Raw genomic sequence first — 14,532 nt, 5'->3', positions numbered from 1 at the left:
AGCCACTCCTTTAGGATTGGTGCGGCGACGGAGGCTGCTAGGTGGGGCTTGGGCGAGGAGGTCATTAAGCGGATTGGGCGTTGGGAGTCGGCAAGGTTTAAGTCCTATGTTCGTTTGGATCGATTATAGCCGGGTGTGATGAGTTGGTATGTCAGTGTAAGGTTGTGGTATTGTTCTTTTGTTTTCTTTTGTTGCAGGTGCGGCGCCCGCTCTGGTGTGGATTCTGGGGCATTCATACGTCTTCTGGGGGGCCGTACGGGCAGCGGTTCGGCCGGACGGCCAGCAGCTCGGCTTTGATAGAGAGTCTGCGGTGGTAAGGTGGATTGGGAGGCGGGGTATGGTGTGGAAGGGGGTGTTGCCTGAGGTTCATAGGTTTGTGCGGATGGATAGGGCGCCGGATGTGTTGGTGGTCCATGCGGGGGGCAATGATTTAGCAGCAAAGCCGATTCGGGAGCTGATCAAGGAGGTTAAATGGGATTGTTTGCGGTTATGGTCGTTGTTCCCGGGTATGGTGATGGTTTGGTCGGACATTGTTCCTTGGCAGGTGTGGAGGGAGGCGCGGTCCGTGGAAGCGGTGAATAAGGCGAGGGTGAAGGTCAATAGGGCGGTTGGGCGTTTCATGGCTAGGAACGGGGCCGTGGTGGTTAGGCACAGGGAGTTGGAGGCTGGAGTGGGGGCCTATTGGAGGTCGGATGGTGTGCATTTGAATGCTGTGGGCTTGGACATGTGGAGTTTGGCGCTGCAGGAAGGCATTGAGGTGGCCCTGGGGTTGTGGAGGAACGCCCGGAGGTGAGGTGGTCAAGTCCGTGCGTTGGTGGCGGTGGGGGGGGTCCTTGGAGTTGGTCATGGTAGAAGCTGAGGACAATTGGGCGGGCCCCACGGTTGGGGCTGGACTCCCAGGTGGACCGAGTGGTTGTGGTGAATCGAGGGGGGGTCATTCGGTGGTGCCTTCGAGCTGGGCGTTACGGCTGGAGGCAAGAATGGCTCACCCTAGTTCGGCAGCTCGATGTTTTGGGGCTTAAAGGACCTCCCCCCATTGGGGTTTTACAGTATTATATATGTTATGTTGTATTTTGTTATTTAATAAACGGCTGCTGTGGCCATTACATTCCAGTCGGTGGTCTGTGTTTTATTGGTTATGGGGCTCAATGGTGGCAAGTGTAATGGTGGTAAAAGGGTAGTTGGAGGTGGGTTTTTATAATGAATAAGAGGTGGCGAACGGGAAGTAACCAATACCCTCGTCATGGCTTTACCTTTAAATTTATTAGGTCGAGCTCATCTGCTTAAAATGATTAGCTTTGCTCGGCAAAATATTAAAATTTTTGATTGAACGCAAAGACATCCAACTTTTACAGATGCCTTTTTGAACCTTTCACTGGCAGAAGAAAAGGCCTTATTTACATGTGGCAAGTGGGTTTACCATTGACGAATAGCAGATGTTACAATCTAGCACAGGGGTTTACAACATTTTCTGGGTGGGGGTCACATTGCCAGACTGAACCAACGTCAAGGACCCAAAATAACATTTAAAGGGGTTTAACAATTACAATGCTATATTTATGGCATAGACATAACTGTTTGTTACCAGATGGTTGGGGGCTGCACAGAATGGTATCAAGGACCGAATGTGGCCCCCAGGATGCAGGTTGTGCACCCCTGATCTAGCGGCTTTGTTTCGGTACGTTAGGGATTGAGTTTTCAATTCTAGTGTTTTTTTCAAAACTCATTCTAGAACGGGAGTCGGCTGCCACATGGCATTTAGGGGGGTTAATTATGCACCAAACTGAGTGACCTTCTCTCCTAGATAAAAAATAACATTCTTCTTAGAGACACTGTTATGGCTTGGAAGCCTCATCTTCCTTTCCTTTAGGGAGATACTAAATAAACTTTTTAAGGAATAGAGGGGGGAAAAAATCCTCATGGTCGGAGACTTATTGCATTCCACAGAATGTCATTTTTTATTTTGGAGTGAAGTGCAGGACAGATATGGCTTCACATCATCATTTACAATATCAACAGTTTAAACATTTCTGCTTTTCAATGGTGGATTTCTGTCTCAGGCGAAAAGGAAAGGCATTTTTGATAATCTGATGGGAAATGGAGGGAGGATAGACTCATTATCTATTTTCCACAAAAATATCAGAAATTGGAGACTGCATGGCACATGGACTACACTCAGTGTCGGACTTGGGTGCCTAGGGCCCACCAGTAAAATTTATTTTGGGGGCCCACCGTATGGATACAATATTACCTGCTCACTTAGCAGAAAGATGCTACCAGATGATTGAATATGGGGGTCCCTGCAGCAACTTTGAGAAAGTAGGTCCTGGGGAGTAGTGGATACTGGCAGCTTTCCTCTATACCTAGAAGTCATCTCAGCTCTGATCGTGTCTAAAATAATAAACTGGGGAGTTTCTTTAATAATCTATAAGGTTTTTATATGAACATCGGCTGGTTGAGGTGCTGTACATTGAATATACAGTATGTATGTAGTGCAGTAAGTCTACTGTGCTATGTGCCACTTGTGCAGGGGGTGGGAGACTAGGGTCCACCGGGGGATTCATCTGTACCCATGTGGGACAGTCCGAGCTTGACTACACTATTTAAGAAATGGTAAGCTCAGTGATTTGGAGATATATACACTGAGCAAAAATATAAACGCAACACTTTCGGCTTTGCTCCCATTTTGCATGAGCTGAACTCAAAGATCTGAAACATTTTCTACATACACAAAAGACCCATTACTCTTAAATATTGTTCACAAATCTGTCTAAATCTGTGTTAGTGAGCACTTCTCCTTTGCCGAGATAATCCTTCCCACCTCACAGGTGTTCGGCTCGACTACCGCGCACCCATGCTTGCCAACAGTATAATGAAGGACTGACTCGCAAGTTACTGGAGGCACCGGTAGAAGATTTCCCGGTATCAGTACGAAAACTGGACCGAGTGCTGGACTTTTGTAAACAGCGGGGGTTTGGATTTATCCGCGACATGGTGACTAACCGTGATTAATACATCAATCGCCGGTCTGTGAAGAGAAAAGAGCTTCCCCCTTGGCTACACAGCCTATATGTAAATTAAGTGGTCAAGTTCACTCCTGCAGAGGGTACACGTGGACCCTGTGCCACGGCAGTACGTAGGCCAGGACAGCCTACAGAGACCCAGGAGCTTGATCAGGACTCTGTGTCTGAGGAAGATCCAGAAAAGGAATTTTCTACCGCCCCGTGCGGCCTGCTGCAAAATATGTGCCACCGAGTACTACACAGAATCAATATGCCACTGGTTTTGCAGGAACCAATATTCTCTGGCAACCAGCCATCGTCACCAGAGACCCCGACGTTAAACCTAAACATCAAAGAGAAAGGCTTAGGAGAAGAAGGCCCGAGCCACAAAACCTCATGGAGGGACAATTATGGAGGGACAACCAGAAGGATCATCCCCTGATTCATGGGATTCTGGAAGCCCAATTCTGACGGATGTGTCATCGTGTTCTGATCCGTACAATTAAGTAGGGCGTTCAACAACCATTACATGGAGCAGGAGCTGCCATCGTTTGAGAGGACTTCTCTTATTGTTTTGTTTATGAGCCCCTCTCTATGTTCTTGCAAGGACTCCACTTGAATCCAGAAAGTTTTGCACTACATTTGTGTTTTATCATGTTTAACCCCTTTTTACCCCATTTTCAGGTTATCAAGGGAATTTGTTAACGCAATGTTTAAAGTATAATACCCAGAAAGACTTTTCTGTGCTTATCCGTTCTACAGCAAAATTTTTGCACTTTAAAAAGTTTTATAGAGATATAAGTATGGTCCTTAGTAAGGTTTTATTTCAAGCTAGACTCTTAATACTCAAGAAATGGGTAGGGGTTGACCCTCCAACAGTTCGGCAGTGGAGAAAAGCAGTAGAGGACATGATTAAAGAAGAACGGGTGATGGAGGGCCATAGTAGAAAAGGAAAAACTTCGGATGAAATATGGAAGAGTTGGCTACTTTAGGGCTGGATAGATAGGTTTCTTTTTTTTTTTTTTTTTTTTTTTTGTATCGCATGTCTCCCCCCCCCCCCCCCCCCCTAAGGGAGGCGGGAGGCGGGAGGGTGGGAAATTGGGGAATAAAAATACTTGGGTATGTATAGATTAGGAATGGAATGTTTTTCCTTTCCTTTTTTTTTCATCTTTTTCTGACGGTTGTAAATAAAAAGTTGTAATTCTTATCCAATCTATAGATGATTATTTTTGAGACGATGGTAACAAAAGGATATTTGTAAAAGGGAAAAAGAAGAGGGAGGGTGGAAGAAGGGGAAGGGAAAAACAAATATAGCCATATATTGTTATTATATATAGTACTTTATACTGTTATTATAAATAGTGGTGTGCTTGGGTGGGGGGGGGCTGGGGGGGCGGTAGGGCTAAAAAGTTAATTTGAATGATTATTGTAATGACCCGTTGGACGGTCTGATACTGTATATTTAATGTGTTTTGTATAACAATAAAGAAATATTAAAAAAAAAAAAAAAAAGTTTTATACATGTTTTATACCCCATTTTAGGTATGGACTCTGAACCATATCATGGACTTTACTGCCCTAATGTGAGATCATTCTCTAATAACCATTTTTGCCATAACACATCTACCATAAAGAAAAAGTGTATGTGATATATATTTGCCTAGAATGTATTTTTTGTGCATAACCCTTTATTCACAGGAGGTTATTGAAGAGTCATGATAATACATTGCAATGTCTATATTCACATGTGCATATTTGGTGGTGTGTATTTGGTGTATTTTCAGGACACGGCTTAGAGATCCACAGCTTCAGACATTACCAACGTCGAGGGCGACTTACATTTTACCATGGGGGTATGCAGGGTCCCACTACGTGTGTGTGGGCACTGCTTAAAAGCACTTTTTACCCTAAAAACTGTATTATGCTGTATTATGTGACTTTGTACTAATTTATCCTTAGCCACAGCTCAAATCAAGCCTAAGAAAGCCTAGGAACAGTGGACTTGCAGATTAACTCTAATACCAACAAGAGACTGTATTTTGTACTGCTGCAACCAAAGTCAACATCAGTAAAAGTTGTGAGCTGTATCTTACCACTGTCTACCTCATTATTACCACTATTGGTTGTACCACCATTAACGGTACTGGCGTGACGACAAAAACAATCAAGGGACTCAGCCGCAACAAGCACCCTAAGCACCCCTAACATCAAGGGCTCCTCAACCACCATCTTGGCTGATGTTTCCCTACCACACAGCGTGCCCTGGAGGATTTCGTGCTGTCCACCTCAACACTGTGCTGCCAGCCCAGGGAGGCTTTCTGCTAACCGTGAGTAAACTGATGAACTGTGTGTTATAATTTGGCCCCTCATCGGTCAACTGTGCACCTCACGTGTTGCCACTGCGCTACTGGCTGGCTGCATATCAAAGTGCTGATTAGACAGCATGAATATTGCACAGGTGTGCCTTAGACTGCCCAAAATAAAAGGACACTCTGAAATGTGCAGTTTGATCACACAGCACAATGCCACAGATGTCGCAACGTTTAAGGGAGCGTGCAATTGCCATGCTGACTGCAGGAATGTCTACCAGAGTTGTTGCCCGTGCAATGAATGTTCATTTCTCTACCATAAGCCATCTCCAAAGGCGTTTCAGAGAATTTGGGAGTACATCCAAACGACCTCACAACCGCAAACGACGTGTAACCACACCAGCCCAGGACCTGACCTCCATGATCATCTGAGACCAGCCACCCAGACAGTTGCATCAACACTTTGCATAACCAAAGAATTTCTGCACAAACTGTCAGAAACCATCTCAGGGAAGCTCATCGTCCTCATCGGGGTCTGGACCTGACTGCAATTCGTCATCGTAACCAACTTGATTGGGCAAATTCTCACATTCAATGGCATCTGGCATGTTGGAGAGGCGTTCTGTTCACGGATGAGTCCCGGTTTTCACTGTTCAGGGCAGATGGCAGACAGCATGTGTGGGGTCGTGTGGCTGAGCTGTTTCCTGACGTCAACTTTGTGGATCGAGTTATGATATGGACAGGCGTATGTTATGGACAACGAACACAGGTGTATTTTGAATGCACAGAGATACCGTGACGAGATCCTGAGGCCCATTGTTGTGCCATTTATCCACAACCATCACCTCATGTTGCAGCATGATAATGCACAGCCCCATATTGCAAGGATCTGTACACAGTTCCTGGAAGCTGAAAACATCCCAGTTCTTGCATGGCCAGCATACTCACCGGACATGTCACCCATTGAGCATGTTTGGGATGCTCTGGATCGGCGTGTACGACAGCGTGTTCCAGTTCCTGTCAATATTCTGCAACTTTGCACAGCTATTGAAGAGGAGTGGACCAACATTCGACAGGCCACAATCAACAACCTGATCAACTCTATGCGACAGAGATGTGTTGCACTGCTTAAGGCAAATGGTGGCCACACTAGATACTGACTGGTTTTCTAAGCCCCCCCCCCCCCCCAGTAAGGCAAAACTGTGCACATTTCAGAGTGGCTTTTTATTGCGGGCAGTCTAAGGCACACCTGTGCAATATTCATGCTGTTTAATCAGCACATTGATATGCCACACCTGTGAGGTGGGATGGATTATCTCAACAAAGGAGAAGTGCTCACTAACACAGATTTAGACAGATTTGTGAACAATATACCTGTAAGAAATCCCCTGTCTGTAAGGAGGCATTATCCCAGATAGAGCATATATGGCAGTGCATAGCGCTTATGCAACTTGGTACTAGACATCTGTGCACTGACAGATAGCCTCCGTACACCTCCGCCTTATGAAAATAAATTATCAATAGTTTAGTTGTTGAATATATTTATCTGTTTTTCCACTTTTGAAATGAATAAAAAAATCAAGCTGTATTTTCTGTATCATTTGTCTTACCAAAATTACAATCCTCAGAGATGATGAGAGGCCAATTACTGTTCTATGTTTAGTATACACTGATCTGAATTGTATTGGCTCTCTGTCCCCAGATAGCCAACTGAAATACATAAAAACCTTAGAGGCCTCAATGGGCCCCATACATTTCTTATATATGGGCTGCTATGCTACACAAGTTCTAATTTTCAAGCAGATACTACTACAGCTGGGTTCAGAATAAAAGCCATATGAGGGGCTCTATTCCGTCTAAGCTGCGCAGCGTGGAAAAGATAGAGCTAAAGCTCCCCTTACAAACAGGTAAATCTGTATATTGGTTCCTGAATCTCATTAGTATGTTGCCGTAACTTTTTATTTTCCATATTGCCCAGCTTAGAGGGAATATTAATGAAGGGGGCAAATGAAGAACCCTACACTTGAACTTGTAAGGGCTAAACATACAGGAGGGTTGAGAAGTCATAAGAAACCAACGCTGCAACGTAATTTTTTCAAGGTAAGAGAATCCCTTTCATAATGTTAGTGATGGATAAACATCGGTGAGGGAGAAAGATTTAGTCATAAAATGTGAGCATGGACTTACACATTAGATAACTGGTCTCTGGCGTCATCAGGATCAGATGACAATGCAATTATTATGATCACAGCTCCTGTGTCTACTGTTGGGGGAAATGAGGGGATGCTCTTTCCTCGGTAGCTGTGTCATGAAATGTGGAGATACCATAAACCAGACATACCCATTAGATAACTGGTCTCTGGCGTCATCAGGATTAGATGACAATCGATTATTTATGAGGTCAGACCTTGCGTCCAGGGCTGTAGTTTCAGCTGATGCTATTAGACACGTTCACACATGCCGGGTTTTGGCTTGAAAGTCTGCCTTGGGTACACTACAGATTTTTAAGCAACATATCAAATCCACAAAGAATCCACAGCACGCTCTGCATGCAGATTTTGATTGCAATTTTTCTGAGGGCTCTCCCTATACATTGAAGTCCAACAGACTGATTCTTTTTTTCCATTACATGTTCTAAATACAAGCAAAAAAAAATTATAAATCCAAATTGTTGTTTTGAGGAACAAATGTGTAATCCAAAGAGAATTTGCAGACGTATAATAAGTGTTATTTCAGTGCTACTTATTGGGTCAGTAACTTTTAGGACTGGACTACACTGTGATTTGTTGTAGACCTACCGATTGAGTGACAGCTGCAGACCACAATATTGCATACAACCTAATGTATTCCTTTGGTTCAAGTTGGTCAGCTATGGACAGTTGTAGTGTAGCCCTAGACTTTGAGGTCCTTTAACAGTGAATGGTCACCTGACAGATTACTCGGGATAAGTGTTTGTATAAAGACTCGTTCCTGATAATCTGCCTGTGTAAAAGGTGCTCGTTCATTATTGTGTCGTTCTGCTGCCACAGAAAATCACCATTCCTGCAGAGCAGATCGTGCTGTTTAAACAGGGATCTCCTGCCCAAGAAAACTGGGGACAAGCAATCGCTATAGTAATCACTTGTCCCCATACACTGGAGGTGACTGCTGCATGTAAATGCAGCCTTCATCTCCGCTGATGTTCTGACAGAAAATGGGAGCATCTACTTAATTCCCGATAATCTGACAGATCATCTATATGTGCAAAAGGATCCTTATTTGCATCCCCTTGTGTTAATCTGGTGCTCCTGATTTCTTCATTAATGAAGACAACATGAACTATCTTACCCTACGTTGGTGAAGGCTCATCATCGTGAAGTTAGATTTATGATTTTTACTTCTATTCCGGGAAAGCAAGTCATTAACAAAATTCTATATGTCTATATTATAAATCTAATTCTACAAAATGTAATTAACTGGTGAATTTACCACTTATTTCCTGCAGTTATTCCGACAGAAGAAAGAGCTCAAGCCAATGCACAGCTTCAGCTCCAGAGACTTGGTTCTTCTATATTATTTTTTTATAATAAATGTATTTAAAAATAAAAATAAACTTTAATAATAAAATCTCTGGCCTTCATCTTTTTAGCAAATTATTATTAATCCCTGGCTATGAATATAGGCAACAGTTCATCAGTCATTGAGTTCTTGTTATTGGGATTCCCAGATGTTACTGGCTACAAGGCCATTGCTTTCTTTATTGCTATCCTGATCGTGTACATCATCACACTCATGATAAATGCTATGGTCATATTTTTGGTGTCCATCAAGCCGACGCTCCATTCTCCCATGTACTTTTTTCTCCAGCAGTTATCATTTGTTGAATCCATGTTCCTGACTGTGATAGTTCCTAAAATGCTTAATGTTGTATGGTTAACAGGAGCCACCATATCCGTTATTGGTTGTATAACCCAGACTTACATGTATTGTGCTATAGGATGCACGGAATGTCATCTCCTCACAGTCATGGCTTATGACCGATACTTGGCCATTTGTAACCCTCTTCGCTACAACACCATTATGGACACGAGACTTCAGCATCTCTTGGTCATCTATTGTTGGGTTTTTAGCTTCCTGCTGACCCAGATCACTCTTAATCTTCTTTGTCAACTTGATTTCTGTGAATCCAATGTGATTGACCATTTTTTCTGTGATCTTGTTCCTTTTGTAGAACTTTCCTGCACTTACAAGTATGCCTTACAGCTGGAGATTCTGATTGTCGCTATTCCTATAATGGTCATACCTTTTATTTTAGTTCTTATCAGTTACATTCGTGTCTTTAAAACAATTCTTGGCATCTCCTCTGCCAAAGGAAGGAAGAGAACCTTCTCCACCTGCAGCTCCCACTTAACGGTGGTCATCATGTACTATGGAACCCCTATCACCATCTACATGGTTCCAGCTAATGGTTACACCTTGCCTATACACAAATTAATTGCATTTTTATACATTGTAGTAACTCCCCTGTTCAACCCGATCATATACTGCTTGAGGAACCAAGAAATGAGAGCCGTCATGGAGAAGTTATTTAGAAGAAAGAATAAATCAGGCCAAAATGCTCTATTAGAAAATTAGTACAATGAAATACTATGCTTCACATGTACGGTGGATCTTGTGTCTTTAAAGATGCCACCCACTGAGTGGGCACCATAGTCGGCGGGTGCCTGCTGTTTTACACAGCAGACGCCCAGTGGCACAGCCCTTGGTCAGAGACAATTCTCATCACAGACTTTCAAACTCTCAGATTCAGTGGTCAATTGCAACCACAACATCTGAGTAGTCATTTACTCAGAGCAGGGAGGTGGGTGGAGAAATAAGACAGTAGCCCAAAGAACAGAAGTAAATCAACTAAGGAGTGGGTAACCCTTTCAGGACATTGCGATGTTCCGTATTTAACTTTTTGTTTTTTACTCCTTGCCTTCAAGGAGCCATAACTTTTTTATTTTTCCATTCACATAGCTATGTACAGCTTTTTTTTGTAGGAGAAGTAGTACTTTTTAATGGCACCATTTAATATTGCATATAATGTGGTGGGAAGCTGGAAAAAAAATCCAAATAAGGTAATATTGAAAAAATAATAATCTGCCACAGTTTTATGGGTTTTCTTTTTATGGCTTTTTTTTCTGTGCCCTTCATTCTCTTGGCCAGTACAATTATATATATCACATTTATATAGTTTTTCTTGTGTTTTAATACCCAAAAAAAATAAAACTTTGGAAAGAATGCATTCTTTTCTTTTCATCGCCATATTCTGAACCCCATAACTTTTTTGTATTTATATCTATTGAGTTGTATGGAGGCCCATTTGTGCTTTTTGTGGTCTATAGTTCTCATTGATACCATTTTGGAGTGTGTATGGCTTTTTGATCACTTTTTAATCAATGGCGAAAAAATGGCAAATTGGCCATTTAGATTTTTTTCTCATTGTGCCATTCACAGTATGGGACAATTATTTTTATATTTTAATAGTACAGGTGCTTGAGGACATGGGCATGCTCGTGAGGTTTAATTTTTTTTTTTGTGTGTTTATTTTTTTATTCTAGGAAAAGGAAGTGATTTGTATTTTTATATTTTTTTATATTTGTAAAAACTTTATTTTTTAAATCACCCTGTGACTATAAAAACGTAATTTTTGAAATCACCTTAAGTGACTACAACATGCAATCATTAGATTGCCATTTGTATTCTGTAATGGATTTCTATCCATTAACCCCTTAGTGACCACCCATACGTGTTTTTACGGCGGTCACTAAGGGGCCTTAGGCTGGGCCGCCGTGTTTTTACGGCGGCCCAGTCTAAGCGCTGCACGGCTCCCCCGTGCAGCCGGGAGCGCGGACCCAGCTCTCACAAGAGAGCCGGGCCCTGCTCTAACAGCCCTGACCGGCAGAAGTGCTGATCCGCGCTGTTTAACCCTTTACATGCCGGGCGCAATGGCGCCCGCTGCATGTAAAGTGGTGACAGAGGGACCGGACTCCCTCTGTCTCCCATCAGCACCCCGAAAATGCGATCGCGGGGTGCTGATGTGTTCGGAAGCTTACCTCGCTTCCGATCAGGGCCCCGAGCCTGTCTTCAGTTCTCTCTGGCGCAGCCTGCTGGTCAATCTTTGAATAGCATTGCTATTGAAATGTAACTGGTATTGGCGCGTCCGTAACGACCCGGACTACATAAATATTACATAAATTATCCCCTATGGTGAACGCCGTAAAAAAGAAAAAAAAAAGACTGAATTTCTAATATTTTCTTAGTTTCCACCGAAAAAAACTTAATAACAAGCGATCAAAAAGCGCCATTTACTCCAAAATGATACCAATGAAAAATACAAGTTGTCCCTCAAAAATCAAGCGCTCACACAACTCCATAGAAAAAGAAAAAAAAAGTTATGGGTCTTGTCTTGTGAAGTGGCAATGCAAAATCATTTTTCTGGTTAATAAAAGGGGTTTTATTGGAAAAAAATGTAGTAAAACGTAAAAAAAATTATAAGTATTAAGTATCAATGTAATCGTACTGACCCAGAGAATAAATATATTATGTTATTTGTACCGAAAAATTAACGCCGTTAAATTTATAATGTAAAAACGCAGTGGCAGTATTGCTATTTTCCCCATCTCCCTCCCAGAAAGAGTTAATAAAAGTTAATCAGAAAGTTATGTGTACCCGAAAATGGTGCCTTTAAAAACTACAACTTGTCCCGTAAAAAACAAGCCCTCATAAAGCTATATAGGCAAAAAAAAAAAAAAAAGTTATAGCTCTTGGAACGAGACCATGAAAAAAGGAAGAAAAACACTTGGTCATAAAGGCCCAAACAGGCTTGGTCACTAAGAGGTTAAAGAATACAGGATTCAGTATATTCCAATGCAGTGCTGCCACCTGCAGGCCAGCATTGAAGCTTTGTACATCTGAGGGGTTAAATGTCTGCTTGCTATCAGCATTATCATTGATTGCAGACATTAGCCCCGGGCCTCTGCTGTTTTAAAACCAATGGATATGGCGCCATTGTTATAGTCCGGAAGGGGTGAAAAAAAGATTTATGTTTTGCAAAGCATCCCAGAAATATTCATGAACTAAAACACATTTGCAGGGAGAAATGGGCCGATATTCCTCTCCAACATTCTGCAAATCATATTTCAGCGACAGGAAATATTTGGTGGAGGTGATTGCTGCTACACAGATATCTAAAGGTTATTGAGTTCAAGGATTCACTTCCTTTTTCCCACCTTTGGTGCAAAGGAAAACTGGCTTAGTTGCCCATAGCAACCAATCAGATTCCACCTTTTCAGTGCTCCTTCGGAAAATGAAAGGATCAATCTGATTGGTTGCTAGGGACAACTAAGGGACAGGTCACCTCTCCATTACATTTTAATTTTCAATTCTTCTGATCTGTCAAAAAAACAGTGGGAAAAAACAGTATCCTGCACATGCGCCGGGTAATGCTGCGGCTCACCGGCAGAGGACAGCAAGCATGCTGGGTCAATAAGGTCTGGAAGTGATGGAAGGAAAATAGGGTCCTCTGCACTCTGGGCTTTCCGTAGACTGAACCAGCTCCTTCAGTGTCAATAAGGAACTATCAGAATGAGAGAGCAATCTTCTGTGGTACCCTGGGTATCAATGGCAGAGGGGGGGGGAGCATTTTTGGGTAAATGCATTGACAGCTGTGGAGTGATCCCTGGGATTCAGGAAGAAGAATTGATCTGTTTTGTGATTTTTCCCTTGAAGCAAATAAATCTATTATCGGATTCCACTCTCCCGGATCTATTCTGTGGTGACTGAGGAAATCCGCTTTTACATTTAGATAGGCCTTGAAATAAACTGCTTAGAGTGATTTTACTGTTTTCTCTGCCCAGACAAAAATCTTTTGTGAGAGGGACTGCAGACGAGAGTGTCTTGTTCCCCCTGATGTCTTATGGAGGCTACCAATGTCATGTTGTCTGAGTAAATTAACACATGGCGGTCTGTGGAGTGGTTCCCTATTACTACCTGTCTCTTCCAAACTACAAACTGTTCTTTGAAGTTTGAGGTTTCCTTCCTGATACTTTGCACTGAAAAGAAAAAAAAGAATTGATCCACGTTAACCCCGCAATCCCCAAGTACTGGCAGCTGTGGTGATGGATAGGATCTGTTTCTAATTCCAGTGGACCCCCTTCAATAGATTTTCAGTTGACAGCTATGATCAAAGATGTCTTTACCTCCCGGTAAAGCCTTTTTTTCCCCAGGGAAACAGACCTTTTGTCCCATCTGGAAAGGATGAATTTTTGTAGAGGTTTCATGTGAAACTGAGGCCCACGCCAGCACCGTCATGCAAGAGGATAGGAGAGCAAGCTAAAATCCTGCAGGACTATTGTACTTGTAGTTGAAGGGAAGAGATGGTCTGCTCTGGAGAGAAGTACATCTGGGAGACTAAATCCATAAGGAGGCCGAAAAATACCGATAGTTTGGGGTTAGGTTCGACATCTCTGAATTTATAATGCAACCTAAGAACGGAAGAAGTTAAAGGGTGATTGGAACGAACATGAGCTGTCAGCTAATCCTCTGCCGTATGCTACTACCAAGATATCGTCTAGATATGGAATCATATATGGAATTTACCAAGAAAAGATGAGAGTAGTGACCTGTATCCCACTCTTCTCTGGGAACAGGTTGACCTGCCCCTATCTGAGTCATGTTTTGGACACCTTTGTTTATTAGTGGTTGTTCAGGTTATGCTGGAATAGTAAGGATGAACTTTTGAAGGGGGACAGACTCGAACTCTATGCGGTTACTGTCACCCAAGGATTCAAGGTGATTTGTTCCCAATAGGTGGCAAAGGAACTTAATCTGCCCTTCACCAGGATGGCGTCATTGCTTGGAAGAAGAAGAAGCCTCCCCTTGATTGGGGTTGAAGAGGAAACTTTTTCCCTTACCTCCCTACCCATCCTTGTTTTAGCTTTATCTTTCTCTTTTGGTCCTGCTATCTACCTCAAAAAACTGTTTTCTTTTCTGAACACTTTCCTCTGGAAACTCTTATGGTCTGTTGCTTTTCAAGAATTGTGTTCAAATCTGGACTGAATATATATTGAAGGTGGAAAGGTAGGAACATTAACTTATCTTTTGAACCCATATCTCTTGACCAGGACGTCTGCCATAGAACTTTTTCTGGTAGAATTAAAGAGAAGACCGTTTTACTGATTCCGCTGAGGCATCGGCTA

At 42.6% G+C, this 14,532-nt stretch overlaps 1 protein-coding gene across 1 annotated transcript; it reads left to right on the top strand.

Annotated features, from left to right (window-relative positions):
- The first annotated feature begins 8,962 nt into the window (after window positions 1-8,962).
- LOC122925644 (olfactory receptor 10A3-like) lies at window positions 8,963-9,925 on the top strand. Its single transcript, XM_044276991.1, has one exon. The coding sequence runs from the start codon at window positions 8,963-8,965 to the stop codon at window positions 9,923-9,925; it is 963 nt and encodes a 320-aa protein (XP_044132926.1).
- The last annotated feature ends 4,607 nt before the right edge of the window (window positions 9,926-14,532 follow it).

The sequence above is a fragment of the Bufo gargarizans genome, chromosome 2 (genome assembly GCF_014858855.1).
Source record: "Bufo gargarizans isolate SCDJY-AF-19 chromosome 2, ASM1485885v1, whole genome shotgun sequence".
NCBI lineage: Eukaryota > Metazoa > Chordata > Amphibia > Anura > Bufonidae > Bufo > Bufo gargarizans.
The sequence above is the reverse complement of the archived record's forward strand: the minus strand, read 5'-3'. Positions and strand labels throughout refer to the sequence as shown.

What these genes read in the sequence shown, in the direction of transcription:
- LOC122925644 (XM_044276991.1), top strand. Translation starts at nt 8,963, where the DNA reads ATGAATATAGGCAACAGTTCATCAGTCATTGAGTTCTTGTTATTGGGA.